The 18,715-nt window shown below is 50.1% G+C and overlaps 1 protein-coding gene across 2 annotated transcripts in view; it reads right to left on the minus strand.

The window, feature by feature from the left end:
- Window positions 1-481: 481 nt before the first annotated feature.
- Window positions 482-18,715, minus strand: part of LOC140426151 (dihydropyrimidine dehydrogenase [NADP(+)]-like) — a 1,098,238-nt gene continuing 1,080,004 nt past the window's right edge. For both annotated transcript variants that reach the window (XM_072510567.1, XM_072510568.1), the window contains one exon: window positions 482-3,081. In XM_072510567.1, coding sequence (XP_072366668.1) covers window positions 2,914-3,081 — 168 coding nt within the window. In that variant the 3' untranslated portion in view covers window positions 482-2,913. The remainder of the gene's footprint in view (window positions 3,082-18,715) is intronic.

Raw genomic sequence — 18,715 nt, forward strand, 5'->3', positions numbered from 1 at the left:
GGGGGAGGGCTTCAGGTGACGTCCTGAGGCCGTCCATACGGCGTGTGGCATACTCGTGAGTTTTGGAGGGGGCGGAGCATCGCAAAAACAGGGCCGCCCTCGATTTCAGCGGGGATTCTCCGGCCGATCGCCAAACACGATTTTGGTGTTGGAGACCGGAGAATCCTGCCCAAAGTCTCTGAGAAATATCTTAAAGGAATTCACCTGAATTACTTTTTCCAAGTGAAGTTACTGATGTGCCAGAGACCTTACAATCAGCAATTAAATGAAGGTTATTCACAATGTTCGTGTCCAAAAAGATTGGCTGAGGTTACTGGGTTATGGAGATATGGTAGAGGTGTGTGCTTAGGTAGGGTGCTCTTTCCAAGGGCCGGAGCAGATTTGATGGGCCGAATGGCCTCCTTCTGCACTGTAAGCTACGATTCTGTGATTCTCTGAATGTTGGCTGGTTAATGGAAGCAAGGATGATCAAAACAGCATAGAATTTTATAAAGTTTTTTTATTTTGAACAAGATATAACCAAATAGTACAAAGAAATAATGAAAGAGAGGACAAGTAATTATTGATACATTTATTAAACAAATTATTCGAAATAGAAATCCACAAAGCAGCTGTCATATGCAAACCCCCAATTTAATTAAATTGTTGCGCAAAGATTAACAATAACAACACATCCAATAATGAAAATAATTAGATCAAATCAGATTAGTTACAATCTGAATTATTCCTCCTTGATTGGTTGCATTCCACAAGAGCTTTCCCCTTGACATTCAATGGCCTTACCATCACTGAATCCCCCACAATTAACATCCTGGGGGTTACCATTGATCAGAAACTGAACTGGACTAGCCAAATTAATACTGTGGCTACCAGGCCAGGTCAAACACTAGGACTCCTGCGGCGAGGAACTTATTTCCTGACCCCCCCCCTCTCCACCAAAGCCTGTCCCCCATCTACAAGGCACAAGTCAAGCTGTGATGGAATACTCTCCACTTGCTTGGATGAGAGCAGCTCCAACAACACTCAAGAAGTTCAACACCATCCAGGAAAAAGCAGCCCGCTTGATTGCTCCCCCTTCCACAAACATTCAAACTTTCCACCACCGACGAACTGTGGCAGCCCCGTGTGTACCATCCACAAGATGCTTAGACAGCACCTCCCAAATCCACGACCACTACCATCCAGAAGGACAAGAGCAGCGGTTACCTGGGAACCCCACCACCTGGAGGTCCCCCTCCAAGTCACTCACCACCCTGAAAAATATCTCCACTCCTTCACTGTCGCTGGGGCAACATCCTGGAAATCCCTCCCTAACAGCACAGTGGGTGTACCTACACCAAAAGGACTGCAGCGGTTCAAGAAGGCAACTCACCACCACCCTCTGAAGGGCAACTAGGGATGGGCGATAATTGCTGGTCTAACCAGCGACACCCACATCCCGCAAATAAAAAAAATTATTGCCTCATATTTCTTACCCCACTTAGCCCTATGAATATACTCAATTACAAAACCAAATCTTCACATAGCTTCATTTTAAAGTAGTTAATTGTTGTTGAATTACGTTTAATCACATTGCTGTAAAATATAAGGAAGCAGTTTCTGAAGCTCTGTACCAGCACAACACTGAACCTCTAAGTGTACTGGGCCAAAATATATTGGGTGGAACCTTGCCATAATGCTTTCAAAGTGTCAGATTCAGACGGAAAACCGGCGTGTAGCTCTCCAGCTGCACAGGCCAGTTTTCACCCTGGATTTTGAGCATCTCTGAGTAAAATAAAAGATTGGGCTTGATTTCCACTCTCACTCTGACAGGATGGGGCCTGATAGAGCCAGCAAGGCTGGCTCCATGGAGATCGGGGCGACATCTTTGAAGTGCGCCCCAAGCAGAACTGAAGTTCAATTCCCTTCCCCACCCAGTACAGAAGTATAGTTTGCGTTCCCCCCCCCTCCACCTCACTGCCCACTCCCACAACCGTGCCTGAAAATACCCCCTTCACTGCCCGCTCCCCCTACCCCCACTCTGTGGCCTTGGCGCTCTCCCCCACGACACATAACGGGAACCCCACCCCAATGTGGCTCCCCAGAGGACCTGCACCTGCACTGCCCATTGGCACAGGTTGGTAATGCCAGGTTGGCACCGTGCCAACTTGGCCAAGCCAACATGCGCCAATGTAATGCGCCAGGGCCTCCCGGGGGCTATGCTCACCTTTGCGCCCCTGGGGGCATCCTCTCAACTTATTTGTGTCTTCAAATAGCTGCTGTAAACTTCACTGCCGCAAAGCCAAGTTTGGCGAGGTTTGAATATTCAGTGAGGGAGGGGTGATCATGTGGTGAAGGAGTGGCTGGCCAATTACATTCCTGAATATTAAAATGAGGTTCTTGCCCTTTGTGGACATGAACTTCACAATGTCACCGGCGAGGGGTGTGGAAAATTGGGAAACGCAATCTATCTGGAGAGAATCGCATTCGCGGATTTTCAACCCACATCAGTGATCCCGCAGACCACTAGCGTGGGCTCAAAATTGCCCCCCTCCATGTGTCGGCAATTTATAAAATATCAGAAGGTGGCGACCATGAAAATACCAAGTAGAGGGTGACTTCCAAATCGTAATGCTGGTCCCGCATTTTCTTTCAGAGTGCTGAGAGGGTGCCACAAGATTTTACAAGCTTGACGTTAAATGTATCGCTTATCGGTTATTAACATACAGCAGTTCTTAAAACGCAAACCCTTTTATTCAATTGCAGTTGGCTACGAGGAGAACGCAAGGTCGCAGCAACTCGGATTAGTAAGTAAAAATCAATACTTTGGAAATAACAGCAATTTGTCATGTTATATCATAAATGGCTAAATCGATGCTTTTAGGTAGATATGGATGTTAAGTCATGTTTCACTGCCGGACCCATGTCAACTCATCAAACTCGCCCGACCGCCAAAGGAATACCTCTGTTTGGTTCATAAGGTGTTAAACGGGGAATCATTGTAATGCAATCAATGATGGGGCAGACACTGTAGCAAAGAGTGCAGCCTGTACAGTCATCAGTAACTCGAGGAATGTGCGTCTCAGGGTCAAAGGTTATGGCCTATAAAGAGAATTATAAAAAAATGTTAAAGAAATTGGAATGGAAACACACATCTTACATTGAAAAAGCACATTTTATACAGAAAAAAAAGATCCCAGGCGGCGCAGTGGTTAGCACAGCTGCCTCACTGCACTGAGGACCTGGGTTCGATCCCGGCTCCGTGTGGAGTTTGCACATTCTCCCCTGTCTGCGTGGGTCTCACCCCCATGACTCAAAATGATGAGCAAGGTACGTGGATAGGTCACACTAAATTGCCCCTTCACTGGAAAGTTAAATTAGGTAGTCTCAATTTACTAAAAAAAGGAAAAAAGATCCCGAGGTGCTTCACAGAGGTATAGCCAGACAAAACAATGGAGACCATACGAACCATACAATAGTACTCATCTATAATGTGAATTGTTGACTAATTGGCAATTAATACCGATAAATTGTGGAACGGACTTAAATAGGCTATTTGAGAAACAGTGCACGCTGGTACAAACCATTTTAAAAACTTTTGCTAGTTTGATACATGCCCTTGCACATGGCTTCAAAATGAGCATTCATTTATTTGTTTAGTTATGCCGTTATCAATCTTAACTTACAAAATTACATCCAGCTAACTGAGAACCAGAACTAGAATCATTAACAAGATTGTTTCAAAGATGCAACAATGTCACTCACTGATCCGTTTGAAAATGTTGGAGTATCGTTATACACAGCAATTTATATTAGCTGCTGCATTCACAGTCTGATCCTGTCCAAAGTGATACAACTAATTATCAGCGCAGAAAGTGTTAAGGTAAAAACTCATAAAGATTGTCAGATCAGAGCAATTATATTTAAATATTCTAATTATCAGAAAAAGAGGAGCACCTCAACTTATAATAATAATCTTAATTATTGTCAGAAGTAGGCTTACATTAACATTGCAGTGAGGTTACTATGAACATCCCCTAGTCGCCACACTCAGGCACCTGTTCGAGTACAAAGAGGGAGAATTCAGATTGTCCAAATGACCTAACAGCATGGGCGCGATTCTCCACTCCCACGCCGGTTGAGTTTCGCGGGCCGCAGGCCGGAGAATCGCCGGAGACACCCAAAATGGCGATTCTCCGGCACCCCCGCTATTCTGAGGCCCGGATGGGCCGAGCGGCCAGGCCAAAACGGCGGGTTCCCCCCGGCGCCGTCCACACCTGGTCGCTGCAGTCGTGGGCGGTGCGTGAACGCTGGGGGGGCGGCCTGTGGGGGGGCGAGGGAGGATCCTGCACCGGGCTTCACCTGCAATGTGGGGTGGCCCGCGATCGGTGCCCACTGATCGTCGGGCCGTCCTCTCTGAAGGAGGACCTCCTTCCTTCCGCGGCCCCGCAAGATCCGTCCCCCATCTTCTTGCGGGGCAGATTTGGACAGGACGGCAACCACGCATGCGCGGGTTGGCGCCGGCGCGTGGTTGATGACGCGGCCCCGATACTGGCCCATTGTCAGGGCCTGAATCGGTCGGGACCGGGGCCGTTCCGCGCCGTCGTGAACCTCGACGGCGTTCACGACGGCGCGGCCACTTCGGCGTGGGAGTGGAGAATCCCGCCCCATGTCTTTCGGGACTTGTGGGAGGAAACCGGACCGCCCGCAGGAAACCCACGTAGACATAGGGAGAACGTGCAGACTCCGCAGACAGTGACCCAGGAATCGAACCTGGGACGCTCGCGCTGTGAAGCAGCAGTGCTAACCACTGTGCTCCCGTGATCCTGCAGTTAAATACTTCCAAACTGGAACTTCCTTTCAAGGAAAATAGGAATATTTCCCAATTCTTTAAGTAAGCCATGAATGTCATGATATGCAAACATGCAACCAATGAACACTCAGAATAGGACACAACCAATGGGCAATCAGGACACTCAGAGGTGGGATCACCACAAGGGGGCATGACATAAACACTAGAAAAGAGATGAGGCACTCACACTCTGCCTCTTTCCACAGACAGACATCTGGAAAGTTAGACAGGGTTGATCAGCAGCATCATATCCCAGCATGTGGCTTAGAGCAAGCTGCTACAGTTAGACTGAGTTACTACAGTTAGATTAGCAGAGTCGAACTCATTTGAGAACTATGTTAATAGTTCAATAAACACGTTGAACTCATTTCAGAGTCTGTAACATCCTTTAGTTAAGACTGCATCAAGTAGCAGCCTGTGTTATCCGAAGCAGCATAACACAACAATGAATATACGTTTATCTGCATGTAATAATTATTTTCAATTCACAAATGTGGCCATGCATACCAGGATGATTTGGACATTTTAAATTGTTACTGTGCTTGTTGTTGGAGAGCTACAGCACTGAAATAAACATGCTGAACATGGATTCCTTGTTCCCTTTGCACACTTTTCATGAACTGGTCACTTTTTATACATGGTACATTTACAGATGTACACACAGAGAAACCAAAAAGAAATAACAATAACACTACATAACTAAAAAACCAAGGGGTGGGAAAATAAAAACAAGGGAAGTGTATAAACAGAGTAGCAACAAAGAGACAATTGTTATATTACTCTTTGGTAATATATCGTTACTCTTTGCTTTATATATCCACAATGGTCTGATGGTGTGATTCTTAAGAAACCACCAACCTTCAACTTAAAGAAAAACAGATTTATTGCCGGGACCAGAAGGGTTCCTGGAGGACTTCTACAAACAATTTGCGACAGCACTGGCCCCGCACCTGCGGGAGGTGTTTACAGACTCGCTAGCTAGGGGCACACTGCTACCCATGCTAGCACAGGCCTCAATCTCGCTGGTACCTAAGAAAGATAAAGACCCAATGGAATGTGGGTCATACAGACCCATCTCACTGTTGAACGCAGATGCCAAAATACTGGCCAAAATCTTAGCCAAAAGGCTAGAAGACTGCGTAGCAGAGGTGGTCGCAGAGGACCAGACGGGCTTTGTCAAAGGTAGACAGCTTACCTTGAACATCAGGCGCCTGCTGAACGTGATAATGACCCCCTTCGGGGAGAGAACACCAGAGGTGATCGTCTCCCTAGACGCAGAAAAGGCCTTCGACAGGGTCGAATGGAAATACCTCAGAGGTACTGGAGCGGTTCGGGCTTGGAACAGGGTTCACCTTCTGGGTAAAGCTCCTATACAACGCTCCCATAGCGAGCAGACAGACCAACAACACCAACTCCCGATACTTCCAGCTGCACCAGACAAGGATGCCCGTGTCCCCGCTGCTGTTCGCTTTAGCAATCGAGCCACTAGCAATTGCGTTCAGAGCAGCAAAAAGCTGGAGGGGAATTCGAAGGGGAGGCAGAGAGCACAGAGTCTCACTCTATGCAGATGGCCTGCTCCTCTACATTTCGGACCCACAAAGCAGCATGGACGGAATCATCGTGCTCCTGAAAGAGTTTGGCACCTTCTCGGGCTACAAACTCAACATGAGCAAAAGCGAGATCTTCCCGGTACACCGACAAGTAGGTGGGGCAGCCCTAACGGGACTGCTGTTTAAACAAGACCGACACAATTTCCGCTACCTGGGGATACAAATAGCCCATGACTGGAAAGGGATCCACAAATGGAACCTCACCAGTCTGACAGAGGAAGTAAAAAAGGACCTGCAAAGATGGAACACACTCCCACTCTCCCTCGCGGGGAGAGTCCAGACGATCAAAATGAACGCACTGCCCAGGTACCTCTTCCTATTCAGAACCATCCCGATCTACATCCCCAAGGCCTTTTTCAAAGCTCTAGACAAACTATTCATGGCATTCGTATGGGGGTGGGGGGGGGGGGGGGGGGGGGGGGGGGTGGGGGGGGGGGGGGGTGGGGGGGGGGGGGGGGGGGGAAGAATGCTAGGATCCCAAAGAAGGTCCGACAAAAAACTAAATCCAGGGGTGGCTAGCCCTCCCAAACCTACAATTCTACCACTGGCCGGTGACGGCGAGCGAATAAGAGGATGGATCAAGGAGCCGGAAGCCGAGTGGGAGCGTGCGGAAGAGGCCTCCTGCATGGGGACCTCCCTCCAGGCCCTCGCTAGGGCAGCACTCCCATCCCCACCCAAAACACACTCCAGCAGCCCGGTGGTGATAGCCACCCTCCAGTCCTGGAACCAACTACGGCAGCAAGCTGGCCTGTCCAAAATGTCGGACAAAGCTCCATCTGCAAAAACCATTGGGGAGAGGACGGAGGGACACTGACAGTCAGGGACCTATATACAGACGGCAGGATCGCAACACTGGACGAACTGACGGAGAAATTCCAGCTAGCCAGGGGGAACGGAGCTAAGGTACCTTCACTCCCATGAAAGGAGACAATGGACGTACCCACAACCGCCTCAACAGACATTACTGGAAAAGTTACTGGACACAAGCATACGAGAATAAAGGAAACTGTAGCGACATGTATGACCGACTGGTAGAAGGGGCCGACACCGTACTGGACGCAACAAGAAAAATGGGAGGAGGACCTGGCGATCGAGATAGGGTGGGGACTCTGGAGCGAAGCACTGCATAGGGTCAACTCCACCTCCACATGCACAAGGCTCAGCCTGACGCAACTAAAAGTGGTACATAGAGCCCATTTGACCAGAACCCCGAATGAGTAGGTTCTTCCCGGAGGTGGAGGACAGATGTGAACGGTGCCAAGGAGGCCCAGCCAACCATGCCCACATGTTCTGATCTTGCCCCAGACTTGGTGGGTACTGGACAGCCTTCTTCGAGGCAATGTCCAAAGTGGTGGGGATGAGGGTGGAGCCATGCCCGAAAGTGGCGGTCTTCGGGGGTATCAGACCAGACAGATCTATTACTGGGGAGGGCGGACGCCCTTGCCTTTACCTTCCTGATCGCCTTTACCTCCCTGATTGCCGGTAGAATCCTGTTCAGCTGGCGGTCAGCAGCACCACCCAAAGCTGCAGACTGGCTGTCCGACCTCTCGGAATCTCTCCAAATGGAGAAAAATCAAATTCGCCGTCCGAGGGTCAGACGACGGCTCCCACAGAACGTGGGAGCCATTCACCCCAATTGTTCCGGGACCTGTTTTGGGGCCAACAAACAAGCAGAAGAATAGCCAGGTAGCCAAGAATCAGGGGAAAGTAGCCAAGGCATGAGAGGGAGAGATAGACAGGGAGGGGGGGGGCAGCTAAACCTAAGAGGAAAGAAAGGCGAACCACAGGAAGGGGGGGTGGAGCGGGGGGGAGGGGGCAGAAGTGTGTGGGAGGGCGGGGAAGAGTGAAGAGACAGGGAATAATAGAGGGGAACCAGGGGGTGGATGGAGGCAGGGAAATGATCGCCAGAAGGTGGGCACGGGAAACGATAACAAACTTGGCATCTATAGGTACAGAGAGCAAGGAGAATCCAGGCGAAAGATGGGACGAACGGCTGAAGCGGAGGTGAGCGCGAGACGACAGGCAGCGAAACCCGCCCGGGAGAAGCAAGTGACAACACCAACACCAGACCCATTCGAGTATTGCCCACTGTAATTATTTCTCCGGCACCCAAATGTATATTTACCTCCCCAGTCTCTCTCTCCCCCCCCCCCCCCCAACAAACAGATGCCTATTTATGTGTTGTAAATAATATTGCCAGTTGTACAGAGTTGCTGCTGTTGAGCTGGTGCATAATACCTTACCAGTTACTTTATTTTATTTTTTTTTATTATTACTTATTTTTTGGTATTTTTGTGTGTGCCCTTCTCCTCTAGATATATATATATATATCTTATGTTGTGTACATAACGGTAAATATACTTTGTTCAAAAACCCAATAAAAAACATTTGTAAAAAAAAACAGATTTATTGAATAACGAATTGATTAATATTGAGTTTGCACACTCTACAGAACTATAACTAGTAATCAAGTAATCGATAATAAAGTATTAACTAATTTAAACTACCGTGCTAACTATGCTCTGATCTATATCTCTAAAATTCTGCTGTCTGGTCACTCCTGGTTGGAAGAGACCCAAGATGCTTTGAGTTCTCATATATATAGTGGAATCTAGTGTTGCCCCCTAGAGGTTGTGTTACACTAATATGTAATCATTAACCCTTTACATGTCTCTATATATAAATATCACTACAACAATTTCATTATACATGTCATTTGGGGGTGGGGAGGCTTTCTCCCCCCTCATTCTTTTCTATGTTTAACAAAAAAATACAAACAGGACAAGGAAAACAAAATCAAACTGGGTGGGCGGGGCACCTGGACGGCACACCTGATGTTACTTGCTTCTCCCAGTCGGTTTTCGCTGTTGTTGTTGTGCGTTTGCCTCCGCCTCGGCCGACTGCCTTTCCTTCCTCCTGTACTTTCTTACTCTCTGTTGCCCCGCTGTGATCGTACGGTCGTTGTCATTTCCCATGCTCTCTTTCTAGTTTGTGTTCCCTCATCTTTCCTCCCCTCTGGCTCCCCTCTATTATTCTCTGTCTCTTGTCCCACCCCCCCCCCCCCCCCCCATCCCTGCCCCCGTCTCTACAGCTCCTCTTTCTGTTCAGCTGTGTTTGGCTACTCCCTCTTGCACTGTTCCCCGCTCCCCCCTCTGTGGGTCTTCCCTCCCTTCCCTCTCTTCTCTCATGACTTGGCTACCTTCCCCTGGCTCTTGGCTACTTGTTTATCTGTTTGTTTGTTTGTTGCCCACGAACAGGTGCCGGAACAGTTGGGTGAATGGTTCCCATGTCCTGAGGAAGCCATCTTGCGACCCCGGATGGCGAATTTGATTTTCTCCATTTGGATAAATTCCAATCAGCCGGGCAGCCAGTCTGCAGCTTTGGGTGGTGCTGCTGACCGCCAGCCGAACAGGATTATACGGCAGGTGATCGGGGAGGTAAAGGCAAGGCCGTCCGCCCTCCTCCCCATGAAGAGATCTGGCTGGTCTGATACCCAGAAGACCGCCACTTTCGGGCATGTTTCCACCCTCATCTCCACCACTTTGGACATTGCCTTGAAGAAGGCTGTCCAGTACCCAGCAAGTCTGGAGCAAGACCAGAACATGTGGGCGTGCTTGGCCGGGCCTCCTTGGCACCGTTCACATCAGTCCTCTGCCTCCGGGAAGAACCTACTTATTTTGCTTCTTGTTAAGTGGGCTCTATGTACCACCTTTAGTTGCGTTAGGTTGTGTCTTGCGCACGTGGAGGTGGAGTTGATTCTTTGTAGTGCTTTGTTCCAGAGTCCCCTCCATATTTCGAGCCCCAGGTCTTCCTCCCATTTTCTCCTCGTCGTATCCAGTACAATGTCTGCCCACTTTACCAGTCATTTGTACATGTCGCTACAGTTTCCTCAACGTAGAATGCTTGCGTCCGGTAATTCCTCTTGTAGTGCCTGTCGCGGTGGTCGTTGGTACGTCCTTGTCTCCTTCTGTACGCAGTTTTAAAGCTGCAGGTATCTGAGTTCGTTGCCCTTAGCTAGTCGGGATGTCACTGTCAGTTCATTGTGACTCTGCCGTCAGTGTATAGGTCCCTGACTGTCACTGTCCCCCCGCCTGTCTCCACCTTTTAAAGGTGGCATCAGTGAGCGTTGGCACAAACCTATGGTTGTTGCAGAAGGGGGCTTTGTCGGACATTGCTGCCGCCATTGGTTCCAGGTCTGGAGGGTGGCTACCACCACTAGGCTGCTGGGGTGTTTTTTGGATGGGGATGGGAGTGCTGCCGTGGCGACGGCCCAATGGCGAGGTCCCCCTGCAGGAGGCTTCCTCCGCGCGCACTCGGCCTCTGGTTCCTTAATCCATACCATTACTCTTTCTGCTGTCACCGCCCAGTGGTATATTGTAGGTTTGGGAGGGCTAGCCCTCCCCTAGACTTTGTTCTCTGCAGGACCTTCTTTGGGATCCTAGCATTCTTCCCGCATCCCCCCCATACAAACCATGGTTAACTTGTCCAGAGAGTTGAAAAAGGCCTTGGGGATATAGATCGGGATGGATCTAAGTAGGAAGAGGGCAGCACGTTCATTTTGATCGTCTACACTCTCCCTGCGAGGGAGAGTGGGAATGTGTTCCATCTTTGTAGGTCCTTTTTGACTTCCTCTGTCAGACTGCTCAGGTTCCACTTGTGAACCCCCGCCCAGTCGTGAGCAATTTGGATCCCCAGGTAGCAGAACCCCAGGTTGGGCTTGTATAAACGGCTGTCCCCCCAGCGCTGCCCCTCCCCCTTGCTGGTTCACCGGGAAGATCTTGCTTTTGCTCATGTTGGGTTTGTAGCTCGTAAAGGCACCAAAAACTCTTTCAGGAGCGCAATAATTCCTTCCATGCTGCTTTGTGGGTCCGAGATGTAAACTGGTCACTTGAAATGAAAATTGCTTATTGTCACAAGTAGGCTTCAATGAAGTTACTGTGAAAAGCCCCTAGTCGCCACATTCCAGCGCCTGTTCGGGGAGGCTGTTACGGGAATTGAACCATGCTGCTGGCCTGCCTTGGTCTGCTTTCAAAGCCAGCGATTTAGCCCTGTGCTAAACACTTCATGACTATACTGTTCTAATTAAATTCACTTTTCATAAATGTTGACTCGGTGTTGAATCTGAATTGTGTGGACGTAACATCCGTATCAATGCACATCAGTCCTGAGCACTGTGACACTGAGAATCACCACGGAACAGTCACACCAATCGTGACCATTTCAGCAGTCAGGACAGCGGGAGAGGAGGTGGGGGAAGGGAGAATGGGGAGAGGGGTGGGTGGTGGAATTGAACAACTGAAGAAGCAAAAATGGTCATGGGTACGCGGAAAGTCAGGGAGGTGGGAATTAGAGTAGCTAGTGTCAGCACATGAATGATAGGCCAAATGGCCTCCATTCATGTGGCAATTTCAATGCAAACTACCTCTGAAGTATTACAAATTAAGACAAAGCTGAATTTCATTGTCATCCCATAGCTGCAGAACCAAAATGGGATGTGCAAAAAAAATGATTTTGACGAGAAATGTTTGATAGCACGTGGCTGTCTTGTGGTGCAACACAAGCTGGGGCAATGGTAAAATTGGCAGCTTATTATGCACCCCACCCGATTCCCTTTTCCATTGAAGCTAATGGGAAATAAAATTAGGCTGAGTGGAAAATGGGCTGTCACCCATCTCACACTCCCATCCAAGACAAACCTACAACCTTTCATTTGAAAAGCTACGACTAAAAATTACCTTTAAGCCAATTAAATTGAACTACTAATTAGCTTGTGGATTTGTAAACCTATTGTAAACTATATCACGGACACTAACTGTTACAAGCCTCGGAACTGAAACAAATGTGACAGATGTTCTGTACTGACAATAGACACTGGCATGTCAAATTCATGTCTGAGGATCCACGCTGCTTTGTAGCATCTATGTTTCTCTGCATGGTTCAGTATTCCACTATTCTCCGCTCGCAGAGAATTGACAAATTACTTCATGTGAACTGTTGTCAGCCAACAATAGCGTGCAGCTTTGAACTCAGGAGGTGTCAGCTAGATGGCTCAAAGCCAGAGAGACCCTGAAATATTACAAGCTATGGTTCTTTTTTCAAAAACATGATTGAATATTACTTGATAGCAAGGTATTATAGGTATTATGGTACCGGACAGGCTAAAGCACCATTGGTGGAAACTGTATGCTTTCTATTGGTAGAATGTATGATAGCTCCGCCCTGATAGGCGGGGTATAAGAATCCGTGCCGCCCCAGCAGCTCTCATTCTGTACCTGAGCTGCTGGGGAAACATCTAGCTTATTAAAGTCTTCAGTTGGACTACAACCTCGCTTTAGTGGTCATTGATCGTGCATCAATTTAATAAGCTAGTTTTTTAAGAAAAAAGGATGGAGCTCCGAATCAAGCCGGAGTGTCTGCAACTTAGCCCCCATGCGGCGAACTCAGCGGCAATCTTTTAAGCACTGGCTGGCGTGTTTTAAAGGGTATCTCGAGACGGCCGAAAACGCACCCACGGGAGAGCAGAAACTGCACGTCCTGCACTCAAGGGTGAGCCGGGAGATTTACACCCTTATCGAGGAAGCGGAAGACTTCGCTGCAGCAATAGAGCTGCAAAAAGGTCACTATATTTGCCCGGTAAACCAGGTCTACGCCCGGCACCTGCTTGCAACAAGGCCACAAACTCCTGGGGAATCGCTGGAGGAATTCTACTGTGTACTGGTGCTGGGCAGAAGCTGCGGCTGCCCGCATGTTTCGGCGACCGAACACACGGAACACTTAGTCCGGGACGCTTTCGTGGCAGGTATGCTATCGTCACAAATCCGCCAGCGCCTGTTAGAAAAGGACACCTTGGGTCTCAGGGAGGCACGGGCCCTTGCAGGCTCCCTGGACGAGGCCTCCAGGAATGCCCGCGCTTACGTTCCCGACCGCGCGGCAGCCTCCTGGGCAGCGTGGAACCCCTCCGTGGCTGACCCAGAGACTTCCCCCATTCCCCCACAGGCCTGCGCTGCAAGGCGACCTGGCAACCTGAGGGACCCCGCTGCTACTTTTGCGGGCAGGCAAAGCTACCCGCCAGTGCTGCCCGGCCCGCGCATCCACCTGCAAGGGATGCGGCAAAAAGGGCCATTTTGTGGGGGTATGCCAGGCCCAGGCGGTTGCCGCGGTCTCCGGCGGTGAATGCGGACCTCAACCACAAAATTCTCCACGGGCCCCGTGTGGCAGGCGGTCGCCACCATCTTCATATCCCAGGGCCACGTGCGGACCCCGGGCTCCACCATCTTGTTCCGCGGACGCCACGTTGGAGGGATGGGCGCCGCCATTTTGTCCACCCTCAGCCATGTGCGACCAATGGGAGATGCCATCTTGGATGAACCCCAAGGACCCCAGCTCGGCTGACCACACATTGCCCGAAGAGAACTCTCAACTGTTGCGACTAGCCTCGGTGACTCTGGATCAGTCTCGGCTTCGAACACTCTCAACTGCTACGACGACCGTATTCATCAACGGGCACGAGACGTCCTGCCTAATCGACTCTGGGAGCACGGAGAGCTTCATACACCCTGACACGGTAAGGTGCTGTTCTCTCCTCATCCACCCCATTAATCAAAAATCTCCCTGGCTTCCGGTTCACACTCAGTGGAGATAAAGGGGTTTTGTGTCGCAAACCTCACAGTCCAGGGAAGGGAGTTCAAAAATTTCCGTCTCTACGTCCTTCCCCACCTCTGCGCGGCTACACTCCTGGGTTTAGACTTCCAGTGTAACATTCAAAGTCTGACCTTCCAATTAGGCGGCCCTATACCCCACCTTACTGTCTGTGGCCTCACGACCCTTAAGGTCGACCCGCCTTCTGTTTGCGAACATCACCCCGGATTGCAAACCCGTCGCCACCAGGAGCAGACGCAACAGTGTCCAGGACCGGATCTTTATTAGGTCAGAGGTCAAAAGTCTACTGAGGAAAGGGGTCATTGAAGCCAGTAACAGCCCCTGGAGAGCTCAAGTGGTGGTAAAGACCGGGGAGAAGCATAGGATGATCATCGACTACAGTCAGAACATCAGCAGGTTTACGTAGCATATCCCCCGCATATCCGACCTGGTAAACAGGATCGCGTATTATAAGGTCTTCTTCACGGTGAATCTCAAGTCCGCCTACCACCAGCTCCCCATCAGCACTAGTGACCGCAAATACACTGCCTTCGAGGCAGATGGGCGGCTCTATCACTTCTTAAGGGTTCCCTTCGGTGTCACTCACGGGGTCTCGGTCGTCCAGCGTGAGATGGACCGAATGGTTGACCGGTACGGTTTTCGGGCAACATACCCGTATCTCGATAATGTCACCATCTGCAGCCATGACCAGCAGGACCACGACACCAACCTCCGAAAATTTCTCCAGACCGCTAAAATCCTTAACCTTACATACAACAAGGATAAATGCGTGTTCATCACCGACCGCCTAGCCATCCTCGGCTACGTAGTGCGAAATGGAGTTATAGGCCCCGACCCTGAACGCATGCGCCCCCTGGAGTTCCACCTCCCTCACTGCCCCAAGGCCCTGAAATGTTGCCTAGGGTTTTTTAGCTACTACGACCAGTGGGTCCCCAACTACGCGGACAAGGCCCGTCCCCTGATCCAATCGTTTTGTCGTTTTTGTTCGATCCAATCCCACCTTTTCCCCTGTCGATAGAGGCCCGCCAGGCCTTCAGCTGCATCAAAGCAGCCATTGCAAAGGCCACGATGCACGCCATCGACGAATCCCTCCCCTTCCAAGTCAAGAGCGATGCGTCCGACGTAGCTCTGGCGGCCACCCTCAACCAAGCGGGCAGACCGGTGGCCTTCTTCTCTCGTACCCTCCATGCTTCAGAAATCCGCCACTCCTCAGTCGAAAAGGAGGCCCAGGCCATAGTGGAAGCTGTGCGACATTGGAGGATTACCTGGCCGGCAGGAGATTCACTCTCCTCACTGACCAACGGTCGGTTGCTTTCATGTTTCATAATGCACAGCGGGGCAAGATAACAAAACGACAAGATCTTGCGGTGGAGGATCAAACTCTCCACCTACAACTACGAGACCTTGTATCGTCCCAGGAAGCTAAACGAGCCTCCTGATGCCCTGTCCCACGGCACATGTGCCACTGCACAAGTGGACTGCCTCCGGGCCCTCCACGAGGACCTCTGCCACCCGGGCGTCACTCGTTTTTTCCATTTTGTCAAGACCCGCAACCTGCCCTACTCCATCGAGGAGGTCAGGACAGCCACCAGGGACTGCCAAATCTGCGCGGAGTGCAAACCGCACTTCTACCGACCAGAGAAAGCGCACCTGATAAAGGCTTCCTGTACCTTTGAAGGTCTCAGCATGGACTTCAAAGGCCCCCTCCCCTCCACCGACCACAACACGTACTTCCTGAACGTGATTGATGAGTACTCCCGGTTCCCATTCGCCATCCCCTGCCCCGACATGACAGCAACCACCGTCATCAAGGCCCTCCATAGCATCTTTGCACTGTTCGGGTTTCCCGCTTACATACACAGTGATAGGGGGTCCTCCTTTATGAGCGATGAACTGCGTCAATTCCTGCTCAGCAAGGGCATCGCCACGAGCAGGACGACCAGTTACAACCCCTGGGGTAACGGACAGGTAGAGAGGGAGAACGGAACGGTCTGGAAGACCGTCCTACTGGCCCTACGGTCCAGGAACCTCCCAGTCTCCCGCTGGGAAGATGTCCTCCCGGATGCTCTCCACTCCATCCGGTCACTGCTTTGTACGACCACCAATCAGACACCACACAAACGTCTCCTCGTCTTACCCAGGAAGTCCTCCTCTGGGACCTCGCTCCCGACCTGGCTGGCAGCTCCCGGACCCATCCTGCTCCGAAAACACGTGCGGGTGTACAAGTCGGACCCGTTGGTCGAGAGGGTCCATCTGCTCCATGCTAACCCCCAGTACGTCTACGTGGCGTACCCCAACGGCCGACAAGATACGGTCTCCCTACGGGACCTGACGCCCGCCGGAACCCCACGCACATTCAAGCTGCCAGTCCAACCCTCCCCTCCACTGCAGCACCTTACAGGAGGATCGGTCCTTCCGCCGGCCCCGTCTAGCCCCCCTTCCCAGGTAAACCGTTTTCCCCACCAGCGCTGTCTAGGGGTGCCGAAGCTGCCATGGAGATCGAAGCCACGCTCCCGGAGTCAGAGACGCCCGAGCCTCCACCGGAGTCACCACTGAAGCTCCGACAATCGCAGAGGACGACCAGGGCCCCCGATCGACTGATTGGTTCATTTTAATTGTAATCTGTAAATATAAACCATGAAATGTACATTGTTTTCAGAATTGTAAATAGTTACTAAACACTGTATGGAGGTATTACGGTACCTCCATAACTAATTATACCATGTTGCTATGTTTGGTAGTTTCAGGCCACCACCCCTGCCGGATTCTTTTTTTAACAGGGGGTGAATGTGGTATTATAAGTATTACGGTACCTGACAGGCTAAAGCACCATTGGTGGAAACTGTATGCTTTCTATTGGTAGAATGTATGATAGCTCCGCCCTGATAGGCGGGGTATAAGAACCTGTGCCGCCCCAGCAGCCTTCATTCTGTACCTGAGCTGCTGGGGAAAACATCTAGCTTATTAAAGCCTTCAGTTGGACTACAACCTTGCTTTAGTGGTCATTGATCGTGCATCAGTGTTTAATGCTTACTTATCAGTCTTAAAACAGAAGAACACAGAAACTAAGAGCAGGAGTAAGTCACAGGGTTCCTGGAGGCAGCTCTCCCATTCAAAACGTAGCTTCCTCCTTATCCTGTGACTATGGTCACTAGTTCTAGAATCTTCAACCAGGGGAAACATCCTGTTATAACCCACATGCGTCTTACAGGCTGGGGATGATTAACTACCCCATGGAGCTTGTAGAATTCGAGCTCCCCAATAAGGGGGTACGGGACTGTTAACAATCTCTGGTTATCTATAAATAAAGTCGGCCAGTAATGCACCAACTAGAGAAGACCCAGTAGGCAACTACTGGAACTGTATATAATAGTAGTGCAAAAGAAAGTAAGTTCTGGCTTTAACAAACTCAATGTGGACTCTTCGTGGCCATGACAAAACTGGCGATGAGGATAAAAACTGGATAGCTGCTGAGCCACCTCCCAGAGAATGGTGAATTTGTGGAATTCCCCAGCACAGAAAGTAGTTGAGGCCAAAACGTTAATTTTAAGAAGGAATTAGATACAGCTCTTGGGGCTAAAGGGATCAAGGGATATTGGGGGAAGGCGGGATCAGGGTATTGAACTGGATTGTCAGCCAGGATCATAATGAATGGTGGAGAAGGCTTGAAAGGCCGAATGGCCCCCTCCTGCTTCTATTTTCTGTGTTTTTATGTTTTTACACCCCCACCAGAAACCCCCACCAGAGACCCCCTAATTAAAAAGGAAGCAGCACCTGTTAATTCCTAGAAAACCCTTAACTCTAATTGATGTGGTCCAGGAGCTGTCACTCATAGCTTGATGTTTATCAATTTTGTGGTTAGTTTCACAGCTGACTACTTCAAAACAGCTCAAGCATGTAAGGAGATGAACGGAACAATGCTGACAGCTGGGAGTGAGGAAGCTGTCAATCACAGCCTAGTAAAATCAATATCACTGAGAAATGAATGAAAGGCTGCAGGTCAAAGAACTGAGGGGGTTTAAACCCAGCTGACTGGTTTTCTCTTTAAAAAAAAATTTAGAGTACCCAATTCATTTTTTCCAATTAAGGGGCAATTTAGCATGGCCAATCCACCTAGCATGTGCATCTTTTTTGGGTTGTGGGGGTGAAACCCACACAGACACGGGGAGAATGTGCAAACTCCGCCCGGACAGTGACCCAGAACCGGGATCGAACCTGGGACCTCAGCGCCGTGAGGCTGCAGGGCTAACCCACTGCGCCACCGTGCTGCCCTTTCTTTCCAGGAATTGACAGGTGCTGCTTCCTCTGCCTGAGCCAGCAGGTAAATTGCACAGCTGAGTTTTAAAGCAGTGATTTTTTTTCACTGCCTCTGTCTGGACTGCTCTCTAGTTTCCAGGTAGGGGTTTCTCTTCTGGGGAGTTTCCAGACAGGTGTCTCTTTTCTGGGGGTCTTCCATACAGGGGTCTCTCTTTTTGGGGCTTCCAGACAGGAATCTCTCTTCTAGGGTGTCTCTGGTGGGGGTCTCTTTAATGAGGGCGTCTCTGGTAGTGGTTTCTTTAATTAGGGGGTCTCTGGTGGGCTGATTGGGGGTGTCTGGTGGGGGTGGGGTGGGCAA

Source organism: Scyliorhinus torazame, chromosome 7, assembly GCF_047496885.1.
Source record: "Scyliorhinus torazame isolate Kashiwa2021f chromosome 7, sScyTor2.1, whole genome shotgun sequence".
Taxonomy (NCBI): Eukaryota; Metazoa; Chordata; class Chondrichthyes; order Carcharhiniformes; family Scyliorhinidae; genus Scyliorhinus; species Scyliorhinus torazame.